This window comes from Esox lucius, chromosome 23 (genome assembly GCF_011004845.1).
Source record: "Esox lucius isolate fEsoLuc1 chromosome 23, fEsoLuc1.pri, whole genome shotgun sequence".
Lineage (NCBI taxonomy): Eukaryota > Metazoa > Chordata > Actinopteri > Esociformes > Esocidae > Esox > Esox lucius.
The window spans coordinates 17,212,516-17,231,540 of record NC_047591.1 but is presented as its reverse complement, the minus strand read 5'-3'; the positions used below and the strand labels follow the sequence as shown (position 1 = coordinate 17,231,540).

At 45.2% G+C, this 19,025-nt stretch overlaps 1 protein-coding gene across 1 annotated transcript in view; it reads left to right on the top strand.

Annotated features, from left to right (window-relative positions):
* exoc4 (exocyst complex component 4) overlaps nucleotides 1–12,864 on the top strand; it is a 123,364-nt gene extending 110,500 nt beyond the window's left edge. Inside the window, exons 16-18 of the mRNA XM_013140204.4 lie at nucleotides 195–373; nucleotides 733–892; nucleotides 10,950–12,864. Coding sequence (XP_012995658.3) covers nucleotides 195–373; nucleotides 733–892; nucleotides 10,950–11,187 — 577 coding nt within the window. The 3' untranslated portion in view covers nucleotides 11,188–12,864. The remainder of the gene's footprint in view (nucleotides 1–194; nucleotides 374–732; nucleotides 893–10,949) is intronic.
* Nucleotides 12,865–19,025: the final 6,161 nt, after the last annotated feature.

Genomic DNA, 19,025 nt, shown 5'->3' with positions numbered 1-19,025 from the left:
CATGGTGGACGAATGCAATTCGACATTCTCCTGATAGTTCCACAGTGGATGAATTCAGTTTGACGTTATCTCCTGATTTTCTGTTCATCCATTGATAGGTTTGTTGTGAAATACAAAATAAACACTGTCCCCTCTTCCTTTCTTCACCCCTACTGTCTCCTTCCCTGCTCTGTCAACCTCTGTCCTCCCCTCAGAGTACACTGCTTCCACTATCTGATCCCTCTGGCTAAGCAGGGGAACTATGCCATAGTAGCAAATGTCGAGAGCATGGACTACGACCCCCTGGTGGTCAAGCTCAACAAGGACATCAGCGCCATCGAGGAGGTGATGGGTGCCGCGCTGCAACAGCACAAGTTCCAGTACATCTTTGAAGGTACTCCTGTTGCCGGGAATCTGTACTGGGCCCTCCAGATTTATTGGACCCCGTGGTAAAGATTGTCAATGAAAAGGATAATTTGCCCTAATGTTTTGAATGTAAGATCAAGCTAATGAACAAAGATTATCTTTACCAAAGGGGTCCAATAATTCTGCTGTGGTCTGTATATATGTAAATTCTATTCCTCTTAGAGGGCTTTATTGGCATGGAATACATTTGTTACATTGCCAAAGCAAGTGCAAATTAAGACAGATGTAAGTGAGAACCCAACAAAAAAACACTCACATAAATGTTTGGAAAGGTTAAAGTAATCGGTCTCTTTCTCTCCCCCTATCTCTTTCTCAATTTATGAATAGGTCTTGGCCACCTGATTTCCTGTATCTTGATTAACGGGGCCCAGTACTTTAAGCGGATCAGTGAGTCTGGCATCAAGAAGATGTGTAGGAACATCTTTGTACTGCAGCAGAATCTCACCAACATCACCATGTCCAGAGAGGCTGACCTCGACTTTGCGAGGTGAGACACACGTAGAAGCTCAATCAATATATGCTAGTGAAAATCCTGTGTGTTTATTTACTCTGAGATGATAGAATAATTTTGCCCTGCAGTCTATAGATAAACTGTACATCTGTTGTGTTGCCTTTGAGTCAAGGTTCTGCAGGACCTGTGATATCTGGTCCTGACTGGACTAGGCTGGGATAACTGGTCCTGACTGGACTGGGCTGGAATATCTGGTCCTGACTGGACTAGGCTGGGATAACTGGTCCTGACTGGACTGGGCTGGAATATCTGGTCCTGACTGGACTAGGTTAAGATATCTGGTCCTGACTGGACTAGGCAGGGATAACTGGTCCTGTCTGGACTGGGCTGGAATATCTGGTCCTGACTGGACTAGGTTAAAATATCTCGTCCGGACTGGGCTGGGATATGTGGTCCTGACCAGACTAGGCTGGGATAACTGGTCCTGACTGGGCTGGAATATCTGGTCCTGACTGGACTAGGTTAAGATATCTGGTCCAGACTGGACTAGGCTGGGATAACTGGTCCTGACTGGACTAGGCTGTGATATCTGGTCCTGACTGGACTAGGCTGTGATATCTGGTCCTGACTGGACTAGGCTGTGATATCTGGTCCTGACTGGACTAGGCTGTGATATCTGGTCCTGACTGGACTATGGGACGATCAGTAGACTGACGACGTAACTGGTGTTCCCACCGAGGGGGCAGCAGGCGACAGGAAGGGCATAACGAGAGGTAAGAGATGGCTGAACACGAAGGACAGAGAGGGACGATAGAATGAGAGAGCGGTTACTGTGAGAGAGGTCCGGGGAGGCGGCAGGAGACACAGAAAAATCAAAGCGAGCTGGTGGGAGGCGTGTTCTCAGAAGGGCACAGGACAGCTTTATTTGGCCCGATCGATGTGAATCCATTGTCCTCCAGTCCCTCTTTCCCCGTCCCGAATGTTCAGCCGCTATTCAGGACGTCACCAGGTGGAGGAGGACCTGATCCTGCTGCCATGTCAGTGACCCCGTCCCCCTCATGTTCTCCCGTGTCCTTGGGACCGCTCTATTGACATGTCAGCAGGAACACAGTGCAGTGTGACCGCCTGCTTATCACACAAACTTATTGCTATTAGTGTTTCCGTTCACACTGACCGGCGTCCGGCGTCGACCCGGGTTTTTTGGTCCCTCTAGCGCCATGTGTGTCGTCATTTGACGGGACCTTTCCGTGTCCTCACAGGTATTTCCCAGGAGGCATACAGTTCCTAGAGAACGTGCACACCCCCTTGACCTTTTTTCACATGTTGTTGTGTCCGTGCCTCTGTTTCATGCATTTCATTTAGGTTTTGCTTTCCCAGTTATCTGGACACAGTACTTCACACTTTTGAGGGGAAATGTTTTGTCATTGTGAAATGAAACCGCATACGATCTATAAAAATGCATAATTGGAGAGGTTTTCATCCCCCTAAGTTAATACTTGGTTTAAGCACTCTTTGGCTGTAATTACAGCGGTTAGTCTTTTGGGAAAGCCCTTTCTTTTCAGATTTCTTGGGATATTAGTCAGTTGCATACCTTGACCTGTCCCAGTTGCCACTGGCCTGATGGTCGTCTCAGTGAAGTCTCGCACTGGTTGGGTCGTCCAGCTTGGAGTTATGGCCTTGACTAGGCTCTTAGTGAGCCATACACCTTCTGCTAATTAGATCATCCTGACCAGTCACATTGTGATATTAGAAGCCTTTTATTACCGTCTCCTGATCTTTCCACAACTTTCCCCCTCGGCTGCTTTTAATGCTCATTCATGCTCATTGTCGAGCGCTTGCTGTGCAATTCATTACCTGATATATAGTTTAATTTTGCCATAATACTGGGGAGTGTAATAGACTGTTGAACAGCCATTGTTTCTACTACCTGGCTCATGGAGGAATAACAGTCTCTTTCCCTCTCTAGCTCACTACCTTTCTGTCTCTGTCTCTCTCTCTTTCTTTCCCTCTTTCTCCATCTCTCTCCATGTCTCCTGTGTGTCTGTGTGTGGACAGTGTGTGTGGGTGTAGTGGCTGTTGATTTGGAATTAAAGTGTGCATTGTTTACTGATTCAGGGTTTTTCTGATTGCCCAGCCTCAGGCTCTGTATTTACAAACGCACAAGGACGGGCAGGGAAGACACACACACACACACACACACACCTTCACATCATTCATGGCAAATGAAAGGGCTCAGCTTTCACATTGTTTATCTACACATAAAGACTGACACACTGTAAATGTAATTGACTGTATGACAAATATTACGAAATTATCGAAAGTCTAATGACTGACAGAGATGGAGAATAGAAAGAGACGTTCACCGCTCCTAGTTCCCTGTCTCAGAAGGACAAGTGATGGGGAGAAAATGGACCGAAAAGGAGTGAAGAACGACAGAAGGAAGACGGGAGTGGAAAGCCGGCGTGGTGTTGTGAGAGTGGCCCTCAACATGGTTGACCCTGGCAAGGGCGCGGTAATAACCATCGATCCCGGTTAACACTGAAAAGCCCAGGAGCAGCCTGCTCTCCATGGAAACGCAAAAGGAACGGAGACGGACACACTTCTGCGTGTGACGGAATGATATGGAAACAGTGGCACCCGGTGGCCAATCCTGGGTACGGCATGCCTGTAGTCAAGGTGCGCGGAGGCCGATGCAGTCCTGAAAAGTCCTGTTTCAATTCTGTTATTTACCGATGTGTTGAACTGCGTGTGATACTGCTGTTTTCAGCTGTTACCTAATAGAAATATAGGTAATGTAATGTGTACTGATTGAGAGAACGGGTTGTGCAAAGTTTACGTGTGTGTGACCTTGACCCTGGTGCTGGTCTGAGCCCAAAACTCCTGACTGAGAGGGATAAACCCCCCAGTGGGCCTTGTTATATATACACACACACACACACACACACCATCTGCTCAGAGACGGCACTAGAGCCAGATCTCATCCCATAGATCTGGCCGTGTCACTAGAACATCTGATCACCGTCATCTCATGAGTGTGTGTGTGTGTGTGTGTCTTTCTATTTTCACCCTCTCCTCTTTCTCTCTCCCTCCATCGCTCTGCTGCTGTTTTTGAATGTATTTCACTGCAAGAGAGAGGCAGTGAGAGGCAGAGTGAGTGAGTGAGAGGCAGAGTGAGTGAGTGAGTGAGTGAGAGGCAGAGTGAGTGAGTGAGTGAGAGGCAGAGTGAGTGAGTGAGTGAGAGGCTGAGTGAGTGAGTGAGAGGCTGAGTGAGTGAGTGAGAGGCTGAGTGAGTGAGTGAGAGGCAGAGTGAGTGAGTGAGAGGCAGAGTGAGTGAGTGAGAGGCAGAGTGAGTGAGGCAGAGAGAGAGAGGCAGAACGAGGCAGAGAAGCAAGGCAGAACGAGGCAGAGAAAGCAAGGCAGAATGAGGAAGAGAGAGAGAGAGAGAGAGAGAGAGAGAGAGAGAGAGAGAGAGAGAGAGAGAGAGAGAGAGAGAGATAGAGGCGGAGAGAGAGAGATCAAAGATGTTCTGAAATAAATGGATGATGTAAACTTGGAGACACCACTTCTCCAACCCGTCTCTGAGAACCACTGTCAGTCCACCAGTTCACCGCTGGGCTCTGCCCAACAACTGTAAGTTTGCCCTTTCCTTGCGGGTATGTTGTCTGAGTGTTTTCCGACACCTACCAGAAATGTCCTCAGAACATTAACATGACGTAACATTCTCATCTGCCCGCTTGGAGCGTTATGTGGACATTCTGGCCAGTTAGAGACTAGCCGGGTGTTTCTTTATGCTTGGCCAGTGTAGTGGATCAATTACCATTAACACGGAACGTCAGAATGACTTTGACATTTCCTGCTGACACAGCGCCTCTGAAACGTTCGGTGGATGTTCTAGCCGGACATTGTTGCCACGCCAGGTGTTTCGTCCTTCGCAGCGGATCAATGAACCCCTGATATCGCCGTCTCTCCAGCGCGGCATGTTGGTGATCACACTGGACCTGCTTAGCCATTCAGCACACACTGGTTGGCCTGGGGGAATTACCATTCCGTCCAATCAAGCACTTTTACTGCTGAGCAACAGTGGAGAGCGAGGCTGCCTAACATTAAGGACGACAGGGCCGCTTAGCGCATTGTCTTCTCGATTGCACACTCAGGGAATGGCATGTTTTGTGTGAGGTATGCTAAGATTGTGTGTGTGTGTGTCTGTGTGTGTGACAGCTAGTCTAGTTTATTATTTGTGTGTATGATTGTTTTCGTATTAAATATTCATTACAAAATGTCCTGTGTGTGGGTGAGACGTTAACCCTGTCACTGGCCTCCAATCACTGGTGTTATCCTGCTCTTACCTGCAACCTCCGCTTCCATGATAACCCAGTGCATCTTTAGCGGTTAGCGCTCGCCTGCTATGACAGACATGCAGGTGTCACAGGGTTGAGCTGAGAGCAGGGTGGGTGGCGTCTGGCAAATAGCTCTGCCGAAGGAGCCTGTGGTAAAACACAGTTTAACAGCGTTGTCACGGTGATGGGCTGTGTCGCTGAAAAGAGCACACAACCCAGCCATATTCACTTACAGCTGGTGGCTGAGAGAAGGATGCTGCTTCTCTTGAATAGTATCCAACCCCCCCCCCCCCCACACACACACACACACACACACACACCTCTACTACCCCTCTCACACACACAAACACACTCCTCTACCACCCCTCACACACCTAATTTTTTGAATTCATGTGACTTCCTCATTTGCACTGGTCAACTATTGGTGATTTGATTTGAGTCTACTGTCGGTCCTCTGTCGTTCTACTGTCGTTTTACTATTGGTCCACTGTCGGTTCTCTGTCAGTCCACTGTCTGTGAGAGGGGCACAGGGTGAGAGGGGCACAGGGTGAGAGGGGCACCGGGTGAGAGGGGCACCGGGTGTGAGGGGCACCGGGTGTGAGGGGCACCGGGTGAGAGGGGCACAGGGTGAGAGGGGCACCGGGTGAGAGGGGCACCGGGTGAGAGGGGCACCGGGTGAGAGGGGCACCGGGTGAGAGGGGCACCGGATGAGAGGGGCACCGGGTGAGAGGGGCACCGGGTGAGAGGGGCACCGGGTGAGAGGGGCACCGGGTGTGTAGGGGCACAGGGTGTGTAGGGGCACAGGGTGTGTAGGGGCACAGGGTGTGAGGGGCACAGGGTGTGAGGGGCACAGGGTGTGAGGGGCACAGGGTGAGAGGGGCACAGGGTGAGAGGGGCACAGGGTGAGGGTAGGGAAAACTAGACAGTGCCCTCATTTGCGTCAGGAGCCCTGGCGTTGGTTACTGTGGCGATAAGGATGCGTTCCACTTGATGGAGAGGATCACCCAGGGAGTGTATTCTGTTGTCATCCTCCCCTCTGCACCATCCTGCGCTAACTAATGTGTTGTTCCAAACGCGCTGACACAGGCAACCTTTAATGGCTATAATATTGTACACGCTGGAAATGAGAGGAAATGAATTGTGCTGATTCTTGTTTTCTTCTCTCTTTCCTTCTGTCTCTGCCTCTGTCCATCTCTCCCTCTCTCTTTCTGTCTTTTCTATCTCTCTATCTTTCCATCTCTCCCCTGTTCTCTGCTGCATGCGTCATAAATTGCCTTAATACTCTGTGTATACAGGGGGCTGTGAACGGAGTAGATGGGGGGCTAATTAAAATGTAATCACACGCACACAGAGTTAGTGAGCAACTGAACGTTTTCGCAGGTGGTGGGGTGAAAGGGGGTGGAGGTATGGCGTGGGCGGGGGGGGGGGGGTTCAGATGACACCAATGGCGCGTTCTGGTTTGTGTGAGCGGTTGAAGCCAAATGCTGGTTGTGTTCATTATCTTCTCCTGATCTGTGAATGGAGAGGAATAGTGGGGTTAAAACCACAGAGAATTAAATCTTATTAACAGCCCTGTTGGTGCTGTTGGCTAAATGGCTTTCCAAGAGCCTGGCTAATGAAGTGATTGGTTGGAAGAGTTTTTGGCATGGGGGGGGGGGGTTGTTTCTCACACCCACACACTTGTGACCCTCCCCCTGGGCAGAGTTGGGAAGTAATGGATTACTTCTACAAAAAAAATAGCGACTGTAATCTGTTACGTTAACCAACTAAAATATTGTAATCGGATTACAGATACTTTTGAAAAAAAATTATGCTTACTTTTGGATTACTTGAAAAATTGAAAAATAATAGGTGCACAAAATAAAACAGGCTGCCTGCTTGTTTTTTGGATTTTTTTATCGTTATTTGAACCAAAATAACAATTGAGTGGCTCAGTTGTTGTGTTTGTGATCATCATGCGCGAAAACGTGGACGCGCATAAGCAGTTTAGTGACTGATGAGGCGCTTGTTCAATTGGTAAAAACATTTTGTATCTATATTAGCCGACTCATTTAATTGTGATTTAGTTATACTCCACGCGTCTTTCTCAGAACAATGATAGGCGATAGGTCTACCTTTTGTTATGTATTAGTTCAAGTGTTATATATTATATAGTTAAAGTTTCAATGCACCGAACAACACAGTCGAGAAGAATTCCACTGAAACTGTTTTTCAGGATTAGGCAACTATTACTTTTTGAAGATTAGGCAACTATTTGTTAGATAGCTGTAACATGGGCTGCCTTCAAGATAAAACATTATATGGAATGAATCACGATATTTAAGGAGAAAATGTGTGTTGGGAAGCACTCTGTCAAAGGATGATGATATGCATTTGACACAACCACCTCAACTCCGCCCATACAGGTAGACCATGTGATTCTGCTTGCTTTGCATCTCAGAATATTGCATCCATTGGTAATCATTGGCTGCTGACGATGTTGACTTTAAACTAAGAGTGCAGGTGTGTAATCACAGTTTATTTCTATAGTTTGAGATTTTAAAATCAATTGCCGGTGGCCCTAATCACCATGTTACGTTTGCGCGGGTAAAACGTATTTGTGTGCAGGTGTTCACGATTGCAAACATGCGTTGGCGAGTCTGGGGTTTCTGCACTGTTTTGACAATGTTTGTGGTTGTGGAGCAAACCACCAACATTGGGGGGTGGGGGGGTGCATAGAGACTTATAATAGACAGAAACACTGTGACAAGGCTGTGGCGATGTTGTAGATTAACGATATTTAGCTCAAAATCACCTAAAATGAACTACATATTAAAAAATAAACCTGCTCTCACATGCTCATTGGGCCCATTGACGTTTAGCTTGCGGTGATAACAGTTAGCTGAAGTTTGAAATGGCTGTTTAAAGAAAACAGAACTATGGACTGCAGTTTGTTTTGCCCTTAAGATTTATTTAAGGGTGGACAACCAAGGCTGTGTGAGTGCGGGACTGTGTGAGTGCGGGACTGTGTGAGTGCGGGACTGTGTGAGTGCGGGACTGTGTGAGTGCGGGACTGTGTGAGTGCGGGACTGTGTGAGTGCCGGACTGTGTGAGTGCCGGACTGTGTGAGTGCGGGGCAGTGAATCAGAGATGGGGGGGGCCTTTTGTGGCTCTATAAACCGGTTTACCATACAAACACTACTTTACAACAATGCAAAGTGGACACTCAATAATCGTCCGCTTCTCTACCAGCAATTTTTTTTCATCTATACCCCACTTTTTCCACCTCCCTCTGAGAACCATGTGTATTGGGTTTCTTCATTGTTCTCTTTAAAGTGCTCTCTTCTTAGTACAAATGACAATGCGGAGATTACAATGTGAATGATGGTCTCCTGTGTACTGTTAACTGCACCCATGGTCTGCAGAATGGAAGTGGTGTTTTGGGGTTGAATAGAGAGGCACACAGACGCAAACAAAAAAACACACACGCACACTGATGGAGACAACTCACGCACAGAAACAAACACACAAAGACACACAGTGAAACAGAACACACACAGACCTACAGTAGAGACACACATCACATATTCCATTACCTGATAAGAATCCAAGCACTGCCCATCAGGGGTTTCTCTCTATGAATCTGCCTGTGGCGAGCAGAGAGAACTGTATGACCCCTCATCAATATTGACGAGCTCATTGAGGGCGCAGAATGAAAAAACGAACAGGGCCTTGGAGAGAGCTTAAGACACAGAGCGAGCAAGAAAGAAAGAGAACATTTTTGAAAGAGTATGCAAATTGGCATACCAAGGGCACCACTTGTCAGAAAAATATTAATGAATTAATCCACTCACACATCTGTTAAAGACTCTGCTATTACCGAACCCAATCTATCTTTCTTCCTCTCGCTGTCCTTCTCTCTCTCTATTCGACTTGAAATATTACAACAGTATAGAAATAGCTTCACAGAAGCCTGCATTCCCTATTTATACCGATTTAGGAAAATAATCCTTAGATATAGTAATGGGGGAAAAGGAATACAACGACTAAGATAAGAAATGTTATCCCCTGTGAACACACCATCACCACAGTAAACAAACATATGAACACACACACCGCCACCATAAACACACACAGAACACACGCACTCAGTCAACACTGGATCTGTACCCGTGTTCTTGGGACTGTTCCCTTTCACTTCCTGGACACAATGGAAGACTTTTGCTCATTGCTCCTTTGATGGACACAACTTAAATCGCTGTCTTTCTCTGGACACAAAGATCTGAGTTTAGAGACATGGGTGGGGAGATTTATCTTTCCATTGTCTACACAGAACAACTCCTTTTCTTTAGGTGACAATGTGACAATGTGACAGACTCCCTGTCTCCTCAGTGATGTCAGAGTCACCATTTTGACGGGCACACACTTTGTCTGAGGTCAGATCAGTTCAGGCATGTCCAAAACCTTGTTTATCTTTCTCCACAGTGGCAATTTGAGTGTCAGAAACCATTCAACCTCATATCCTCAGTGATTCATAATCTCCAGGGTGGAACAGTAGACTATGCTAGGTTCAGTAAGTGTCTGTCTATCTGTCTCTGTGGGTGTGCCTGTCTCTGTGGGTGTGCCTGTCTCTGTGGGTGTGCCTGTCTCTGTGGGTGTGCCTGTCTCTGTGGGTGTGCCTGTCTCTGTGGGTGTGCCTGTCTCTGTGGGTGTGCCTGTCTCTGTGGGTGTGCCTGTCTCTGTCTGTCTATCTGTCTCTGTGGGTGTGCCTGTCTCTGTGGGTGTGCCTGTCTCTGTGGGTGTGCCTGTCTCTGTGGGTGTGCCTGTCTCTGTCTGTCTATCTGTCTCTGTGGGTGTGCCTGTCTCTGTGGGTGTGCCTGTCTCTGTCTGTCTATCTGTCTCTGTGGGTGTGCCTGTCTCTGTCTGTCTATCTGTCTCTGTGGGTGTGCCTGTCTCTGTCTGTCTATCTGTCTCTGTGGGTGTGCCTGTCTCTGTGGGTGTGCCTGTCTCTGTGGGTGTGCCTGTCTCTGTGGGTGTGCCTGTCTCTGTCTGTCTATCTGTCTCTGTGGGTGTGCCTGTCTCTGTCTGTCTATCTGTCTCTGTGGGTGTGCCTGTCTCTGTGGGTGTGCCTGTCTCTGTGGGTGTGCCTATCTGTCTCTGTGGGTGTGCCTGTCTCTGTGGGTGTGCCTGTCTCTGTGGGTGTGCCTGTCTCTGTCTGTCTATCTGTCTCTGTGGGTCTGTTTGTCTATCTGTCAGTGTGTCCGTCTCTGTTTAAAGTCCCCCCTTACCCACCATTGTGTTAGAACAATCCCCAGGCCTTATAAGTGAATGGCCAGGGGCAGATAGTAGTGCTGTCTTTGTGTCCGCGTGGCTGTCCACCTCTCTCTGGGGAGCTTGGCTTGTTGAGCCCCAGAGCAAAGAGAGACAGCCCTGCTCTCTGCCACTGCCCAATGCATTGTTATGGTGTGTGTATATACAGGCATTTACATATTGTCACCGGCCTGTGCTGTAGGACAGGCTACTGTGAGCTCCACGTTACCTCCATAAATATGGATTACACCGCCATCAATATTTATTACTGTGGGTTGACCTGATCTGTTCCTTTGTGAATAGAAATGTATTGTCTCTTATCTCTTTCTTTCACACACACACACACACACACACACTCACACACACACACAAACACCTTTCCTGTTCCTTACATGTGTATTTGACCTCAGATACAGGTTCTACCCGGACACTTGTATGTGATCGCGTCTCCTGTCCCCCTGTCCCAGGCAGTACTATGAGATGCTGTACAACACGGCAGACGAGCTTCTCAACCTGCTGGTGGACCAGGGCGTTCGCTACACCGAGCTGGAGTACATCCATGCCCTCAGCCTGCTGCAGAGGAGCCAGACCGGTGTGGGGGACCTGAGCACGCAGAACATCCGCCTGCAGCGCCTCAAAGAGATCATCTGCGAGCAGGCGGCCATCAAGCAGGCCACCAAGGACAAGAAGATCACGACTGTTTAGGGGGGGGTGGGGGAGGGGCTTCAGGGGTTGACACTAATCTGCATTACTGTCCTGAACTGTTTCTCAACCTCCGGTCCAGCGTATTGCCGTTGACCAAACAGAATCAGCTAATCGTCTGGGGGGGTGTTGAGCTAGATGTTCTCCAAGGCTCATGCAGTCACTGCGGTTTAAAGTCCCTAATAAGATTATTATGGGGTCCCTATTGGAGTCTGTGATGTTTTTGGGGTTCTGAATTGGGGTTTGAGAACGTTGGGGATGTTCTGCTGTAAATTGAGTAGTTACTGATTAAGGTTTGAAGACATTTCGTTGTTACCAGTCTAAATCTGTTGTTGTAAGTCATTGGCTTATTCTCTGGCAAAAATAGTGCAGCTTCACTCACACACACTCCCAGACTGTCTCTAACAAAAAAAAAATTTAAAATCACTTCAGTCAGCCCTTGTCAGCTGTAGTCTCACCTGTGTCGGGTGGAAGAATGGAGGGACTCTCTGAGGGCCTGGCTTCAGGGCCTTCCTCGTCTCATTTTCCTATTACGTCTAACTGCTGTTCTCAATTACTGCTCTCCCTCGACCTCCATCTCTCCCTTGTGGGTCCGCTGTGTCTGCATTACCAGATGCCAGATTAGACCGTCTAGATTATCACATTTCTCCTCCCGCTGGGCGCCATTTTGTGGCCATTCCTCTTCCCCAAGGACAAAGAAAGGAAATTGGTTGTCCACTTCAGCTGTGATTCACTCCGTTGTCTTTTAATCACTTTTTGAATAATGTAGATTGGACATAGTGTAGCTATAGCAGTTTCAGGTTCTGGTGTGAATTGCTTTGAAAATATGGCAGTGTTACCACTGCACTTGTAGTATATAGTCCAAAGCTCACGGTCTTGACCCTAATTGAGATGCAACAGCAAATCATGTAAGGCCTGCCTACTGCTACAACTGCCAAAACTTCACTTTATTTGAAGCTTTTCTGACGTAAATACACTCTAAATAAGTTAAATAAATCCCCTGTGTCTTTTCTGTATATTAAGTTAATTTACTCAGAGAAACAGTACTTAACTACAGAGTGAGAAGAAAAACACAACAAGCGGGGCCCGCTCCCCGCAACACGGCGTAACGATCCATCATAATGACACGTAGGCTGGGATCAATATGAGTGCTGTGGCTGCCTGAGGGACTGCCTAGCACCATAGGAACAGTGTTTGTTTTACTCCGCACACTCAATACACACTATACTAAACACACACATACTTACACAAACTATATTAAAAAACGATTTACCCACACACACACTCACCATGGGGATCCAGGACTAGCAGTACTTGGAAAAAAGTCTCACATTTAAAAAGTAGTTTATTCTGCCACCTGTGTGATCAAGGGCACACTTTATCCAGGCATTAAGAATCTGTACCTCTCATACCCAAAAATAAAATCAACATGTTCAAGCCATTGTAAAAAAAAAAAAAAGTATCTTTTTTACTCTGTTTACTAAAACGTGTTTTATTTGCACATCGAGGCTATACGATTGTGGTTTCATATCTGTTTAGATTTTTCACAAAGATACATTGATTGTTGAAATGTGTCCCAATGCAATTGCAGATGCCTTCCACACTGAGTTAAAGACAGATCTTTTGCCCATGTATTAATCGCTAATCTTGCCGTAACAATAAACATGACCTTGTATCTGTCTGCGCAGTTTGTTTTGTGAAGAGAAATATGTTCTGGCTTCATCAAGGGAATTGTTTCTTTCACCAGCAAAAATAAAGTGCCATAGTAAAAAAACACTAATCAAACTAGATCAGCCTATTCCAGCACTGCCAAAACAAAGGGGCAACAACCTCATAGGGGTTGCTTGATTTATAAATGGGGCCTTGAAATTAACTAGAAAACAACCAGCAGCTTCATTGTAAACAGAACCAGGGTTATGTAACCAACTTATGGTGGCCGCAAAAAACAGTTGTAATAAACAGCGGCCTCTGTTTTCTTTCTAGGAATGTTTAAGATAGACCATGACCCCATTTTGGATGGATTAGACCATCAGAAACATGTACGTGACTTGTGTACAGAAGAGAAATATTACTGCAAATCGGTCATGCTTTTTCTTTCACTCCACATTCCTAAAGAAAATGTTTGCTTTTGACTACCTTACATTTTCCCTTATAGTAATTTCTTATATGAACGCTTGACGTTTCTGTTAGATAACAGTTTGTGTGATTCAATGACAGATGAATTGACTGAAACATGTCTAATGTTTCAATATGGTGAACCGATTCAATAGGGTGAAATATGGGATAGCCAAACTATGACCCCCACAAACACCCCTACGCGCACACACACCCACACCACCTACCCTCAATGCACAACAAAGTAGGGCCTACTACACTGAACAAAATTATAAATGCAACACTTATTGTTTTTGCCCCCATTTATCATGAGCTGAACTCAAAGATCTAAGGCTTTCTCTATGTACACAAAAGGCCTATTTCTCAAATATTGTTCACAAATCTAAAACTGTGTTAGTGAGCACTTCTCCTTTGCCGAGATAATCCATCCACCTCATAGTTGTAGGATATCAAGATGCTGATTAGACAGCATGATTATTGCACAGGTGTGCCTTAGGCTGGCCACAATAAAAGGACACTCTAAGACTGCCTTATGTCTGCGCTCCATAGACATCACCAAACGTTGGGTGTCTTCTGGTATCTTGCTTCAGTCCTGTACAGTGCTGCAGCTACGGTACCTTCAGTTCCTTCCAGTTGTTTCGGTCATCTTTGTCTTGTCTTCAGCAAGTGAAACACATTTCTCAATTTGATTCTCAGTTGGATTTCTCAGTTGGGTGACTGACGGTCATAAGCTATGCTTTTGACAGAAAGAATTTTTCCGGTGCTTCTGGCATCCTGGCTTACCTCTCCTTTGACCATGATGACCAATGAGAGGTAAGAGAAGTGTCATGGCCGTCTGCCTATTTTTCCCGTTACGTTCTCATTGACAACAGTGAGGTACAAACTTTATCAGCAGAAAGAGAACGGCAGTTTGCTGACGTATTTAATTGTACGAGGACCGCAGCATAGTCATATCGAATTATTGGCTTTGTGTTTTGGGGAGGTTTCTGATCACTGAACTACGAGATTCTTTCTTAGCTTACAGGGTAAGTGACAAGAGGAAGGATAGAAAAATATGCTAGAGTCATAAAGTATATTTACTCACTTTATTTCATGTTGTGTTGATTTACTGAGAATAAATATTGGTGGTGAAACCGGTGGTGAAAACCGCCCAGCACATCACTGGTTCCAGCCATCGTAGACCTCCAGCGCAATGCTGTCTGCACAGGGCGTGTGGGATCATCAGGGACCCTTCGGAACCATGCGACAAACTGTTCGCCCTCCTACCATCAGGCAAACTGTTTTTCCATCTACTGTAACCCTGCTGAACTTTTTGAACTCTGTGAAACATCACTAACCATACCCTCCCACCTCTCAAGAACTTTGTTGCACTACTCCCTTTGTACTACTCTGACACTGCCTTGCAAAGTTTGATAATGGAAGTTTTCAGTTGTACAGGTACGTGTTTAACCTGTGAATCTCACTGCTGATATCCCTGCATTTCAGTTGCACATGCACCTTGCACATTCAGTTTGCCACATTTAGAATTGCCATCGTACTTGCATTTAGCTGTTACATACCTCGGGGACCTCATTGCTGCTATCTCTGCATCCTGGTTGAAGATGCTTCCTTACTCCTTCAATTTGCCTAGATTGTACATCTAGAATGTCATTTTCAATTGCCATTTGTACCCGCACAACTATTATCCCACTTGCACTATAACATGCACTATACTTAGTACTTCTGCCCTACTCTATTTGCCTTAATTGCACATTTAGTATTGCCATTTATACTGCATTTGCCTTCATTGCACATCTATACATTCTAATTATAGAAGTATTATAAATATACTTAATACTTAAATGTATATTTTCTGCCCTCTTCTGTTTGCACTACTGGTCAGATGCTAATTGCATTTTGTTGTACTGTACTTGTACTTGTTCAATGACAATAAAGTTGAATCCAATCTAAATAATTACGTTTTCAGTTACTTTGGATTAAGTAAAGGTTGTTGTTATTGTATTAAGAACTATACAACCCTTCCCTTAAGAGACTTTAAACACTTATGTTTACTGTATTACAATATCTAGGTTAATCTGCTTGCCATGATCACATAGAGTAGGCTTTGCCAACCTGTCTATGTGATGTTGAAGCCAAAGTACAATGTCTTATAGGTCCTCCACTTCTCTGATGAGAATACCACGTGTGATGAACTTGTCTTCTCTTTGCGACTCTGCTGCTAATTTCATTAATTCCGTTCAAAAAGTGATTGTGATGATTATAACTGACAACTAATGAAAATCTCCAATTCAGTATCTCAGAAAATTTGAATATTACTTAAGACCAATACAAAAAAAATATTTTTAGAAATGTTGGCCAACTTAAAAGTATGAACATGAAAAGTATGAGCATTTAAAGCACTCAATACTTAGTTGGGGCTCCTTTTGCCTGGATTACTGAAGCAATGCGGCGTGGCATGGAGTTGATCAGTCTGTGGCACTGCTCAGGTGTTATGAGAGCCCAGATTGCTCTGATAGTGGACTTCAGCTCTTCTGCATTTGTTGGCATATCTTATCTTCCTCTTCACAATTCCCCATAGATTTTCTATAGGGTTAAGGTCAGGTGAGTTTTCTGGCCAATTAAGAACAGGGATACCATGGTCCTTAAACCAGGTACTGGTAGCTTTGGCACTGTGTACAGGTGCCATGTCCTGTTAGTAAATGAATCTGCATCTCCATAAAGTTGGTCAGCAGCAGGAAGCATGAAGTGCTCTAAAACTTCCTGGTAGACGGCTGCGTTGACCTTGGACCTCAGAAAACACAGTGGACCAACACCAGCAGATAACATGGCACCCCAAACCATCACTGACTGTGGAAACTTTACACTGGACTTCAAGCAACGTGGATTCTGTGCCTCTCCTCTCTTCCTCCAGACTCTGGGACCTTGATTTCCAAATTAAATGCAAAATGGACTTTAATCAGAGAACATTCACTCACAACACTCAGCAGCAGTCCAGTCCTTTTTGTCTTTAGCCTAGGCAAGACGCTTCTGATGCTGTGTCTTGTTCAAGAGTGGCTTGACACAAGGAATGCGACAGCTGAAACCCATGTCTTACCTCTGTGCGTGGTGGTTCTTGAAGCACTGACTCCAGCTGCAGTTCACTCTTTGTGAATCTCCCCCACATTTTTGAATGGGTTTTGTTTCACAATCCTCTCCAGGGTGCAGTTATCCCTATTGCTTGTACAGTTTTTTCTACCACATTTTTTCCTTCCCTTCGCCTCTCTGTTAATGTGCTTGGACACAGAGCTCTGTGAACAGCCAGCCTCTTTAGCAATGACCTTTTGTGTCTTGCCCTCCTTGTGCAAGGTGTCAATGGTCGTCTTTTGGACAGCTGTCAAGTCAGCAGTCTTCCCCATGATTGTGTTGCCTACAGAACTAGACTGAGAGACCATTTAAAGGCCTTTGCAGGTGTTTTGGGTTAATTAGCTGATTAGAGTGTGGCACCAGGTGTTTTCAATATTGAACCTTTTCACAATATTCTAATTTTCTGAGATACTGAATTTGGGGTTTTCATTAGTTGTCAGTTATAATCATCAAAATTAAAAGAAATGAACACTTGAAATATATCAGTCTGTGTGGAATGAATGTATTCATTATACAAGTTTCACTTTTTGAATGGAATTACTGAAATAAATAAACTTTTTGATGATATTCAAATTGTATGACCAGCACCTGTATTTGTCATTTTGCACACAAATCAATCCAAAATATGCTTTCCATAGTTACCTGAACTACAAATTCAGGAGACAGATTGACCAATTTGGTCTTGCTCAAGGACAGTTCAACAGATTTTTCGACTTGACGGCTCATGAATTCAACTACAAAACCTTTGGTTACCAGTCAAATGCTTTTACTGCTAGTCAGCTCTGTATCTGACACCGAATTATATATATTTCAGGAAAGAAGCTTTCCGGTACTACTGTTGAGATTGTTTTTATTATTGTAATAAGATCTGATTCGCTAGCAGTTTTCTGTGTAATCACAGTCAACTCATCCTCAGACTTTTGCTGTCAGCACATGTGTAGCCTCACTCAGAGTGCCGTGTCCATCACCCTTTAGGAGCCTGCCTAAAATGTAAGTAGAACATGCTGAGAGGAGAGGAGTCCACGAAATGCAGGAATGTCGCCCGACTGCATTTCCTGTGATGGTAGGATACATTTCAAGGTCTCCTTCTCAGGCCAACTTGTCTTATTCACCCCTGGTGGAGTTGACATGGCAACTATGCTTCCTGGTCCAGGAGGACTTGGCCAAAGCTAACAAGGCTAGAGCCCAATAAAATGCCGAGAGGAAGCTCTCGGAGCCTAACTTAAACCACGGCCCATTGGAGCTCCAGCTGGGAGACCAGCTTTATCTTCACCTTGAGGAGTTTCCTCCACAGTGCCCCGTCACCAGAGGCCTTCCTGGAGGAGCGCCAGCTCTGCTTGGCAGTGTCTGTGATGGTCAACTGGGTACTGCTCCGACACTGGACCCCCAGGATGACATTCACCCCTGACTGTGAGGTGTTGGAAATCAGTCCCAGCCTGAGGCATTGCCAGGGGAGCCTGATTCAACAGTGGTCATCAGTGGGCAGTCTCAGAAAGGTGAGTTTTGGGCATCAAAACCTCACCCGCGTTGCGCCAAAGCAAAGGCAAAATAATACATTTTACAGTGGGCAGAATTCTAGATATGGATGGATTGGTTCACTTATGCATCAAAATAGCAGAGACCTAACTAGTAGTCACATTAATTAGATGAGTAGTGTTTTATTTTTCACCATATTCTAAACATTGATATATCTCTCACAGCAGACTATGGGTTGTAGAAGAAATGTAGGTTTGATATTGCAAGGTCAATCAGTTATGTGGCACTGCCATCTGGCCAGTCAGTGTAACAAAAGAAATGGATCTCTAATGCAAGAAGCGTCCACCAAGTTTCCATAAACCTCCATCAAAACACTGAAGGACCATCTAATTGACTTCTGTGTGTTTTTGGTTTTCTGAAGAAAGCGATGAGGATTTGCACTATGTGGGTACATTTTCTGTTCACACACACACACACACACTTGAGCCAGTGCTGGGTTTGAAAATATGACAGCGAACAGGATGTTTTAGAAAACCAAAGGGCCAACTCTTCTGCTTGTGATGTTTTTATTTCCTTACGGACGGTTATAGAAAGCAAGAGAAGAAAGGAGTGAAGAGTTTCTTCCAGAAGGTTTGGAAAGGCTTTAAACAAATCCCTACTTGTGGCTGCCTGCACTCTAAACACTCTGATTCTATTTTAATGAAGATATGTTGTTTCATTCAAATAAACTAGCTTGCATAATTGTACTACAATTACTATTTCTTATCATAATAACTAATGGATTGGCTGTGACTTTGTCTGCTCTTAAAAGGTCTGCCAACTCTTTAGGTCTGAATATTTTTACGGGACCTAATATAGCAATCTAGCATCAATAATTGATGTGTGATTGTGAGGAGTTGGATCATTATTGCTGAAGCCAGATTCTGTTCATATTGCCGTTGGACTGGAATGTCACATGATTTGATATCTAACATTTACATGTATCTATTGTTCCCAGCTCTTTAGGATTTGAGCATACGCTACATGAATCAATAATACACCAATGTGAAGTATTAACTACTGTAGTTGTAAATAACTGAACTTGCTAAATCAAAACCTGTGTCAATATGGTACCATTGACACAGATC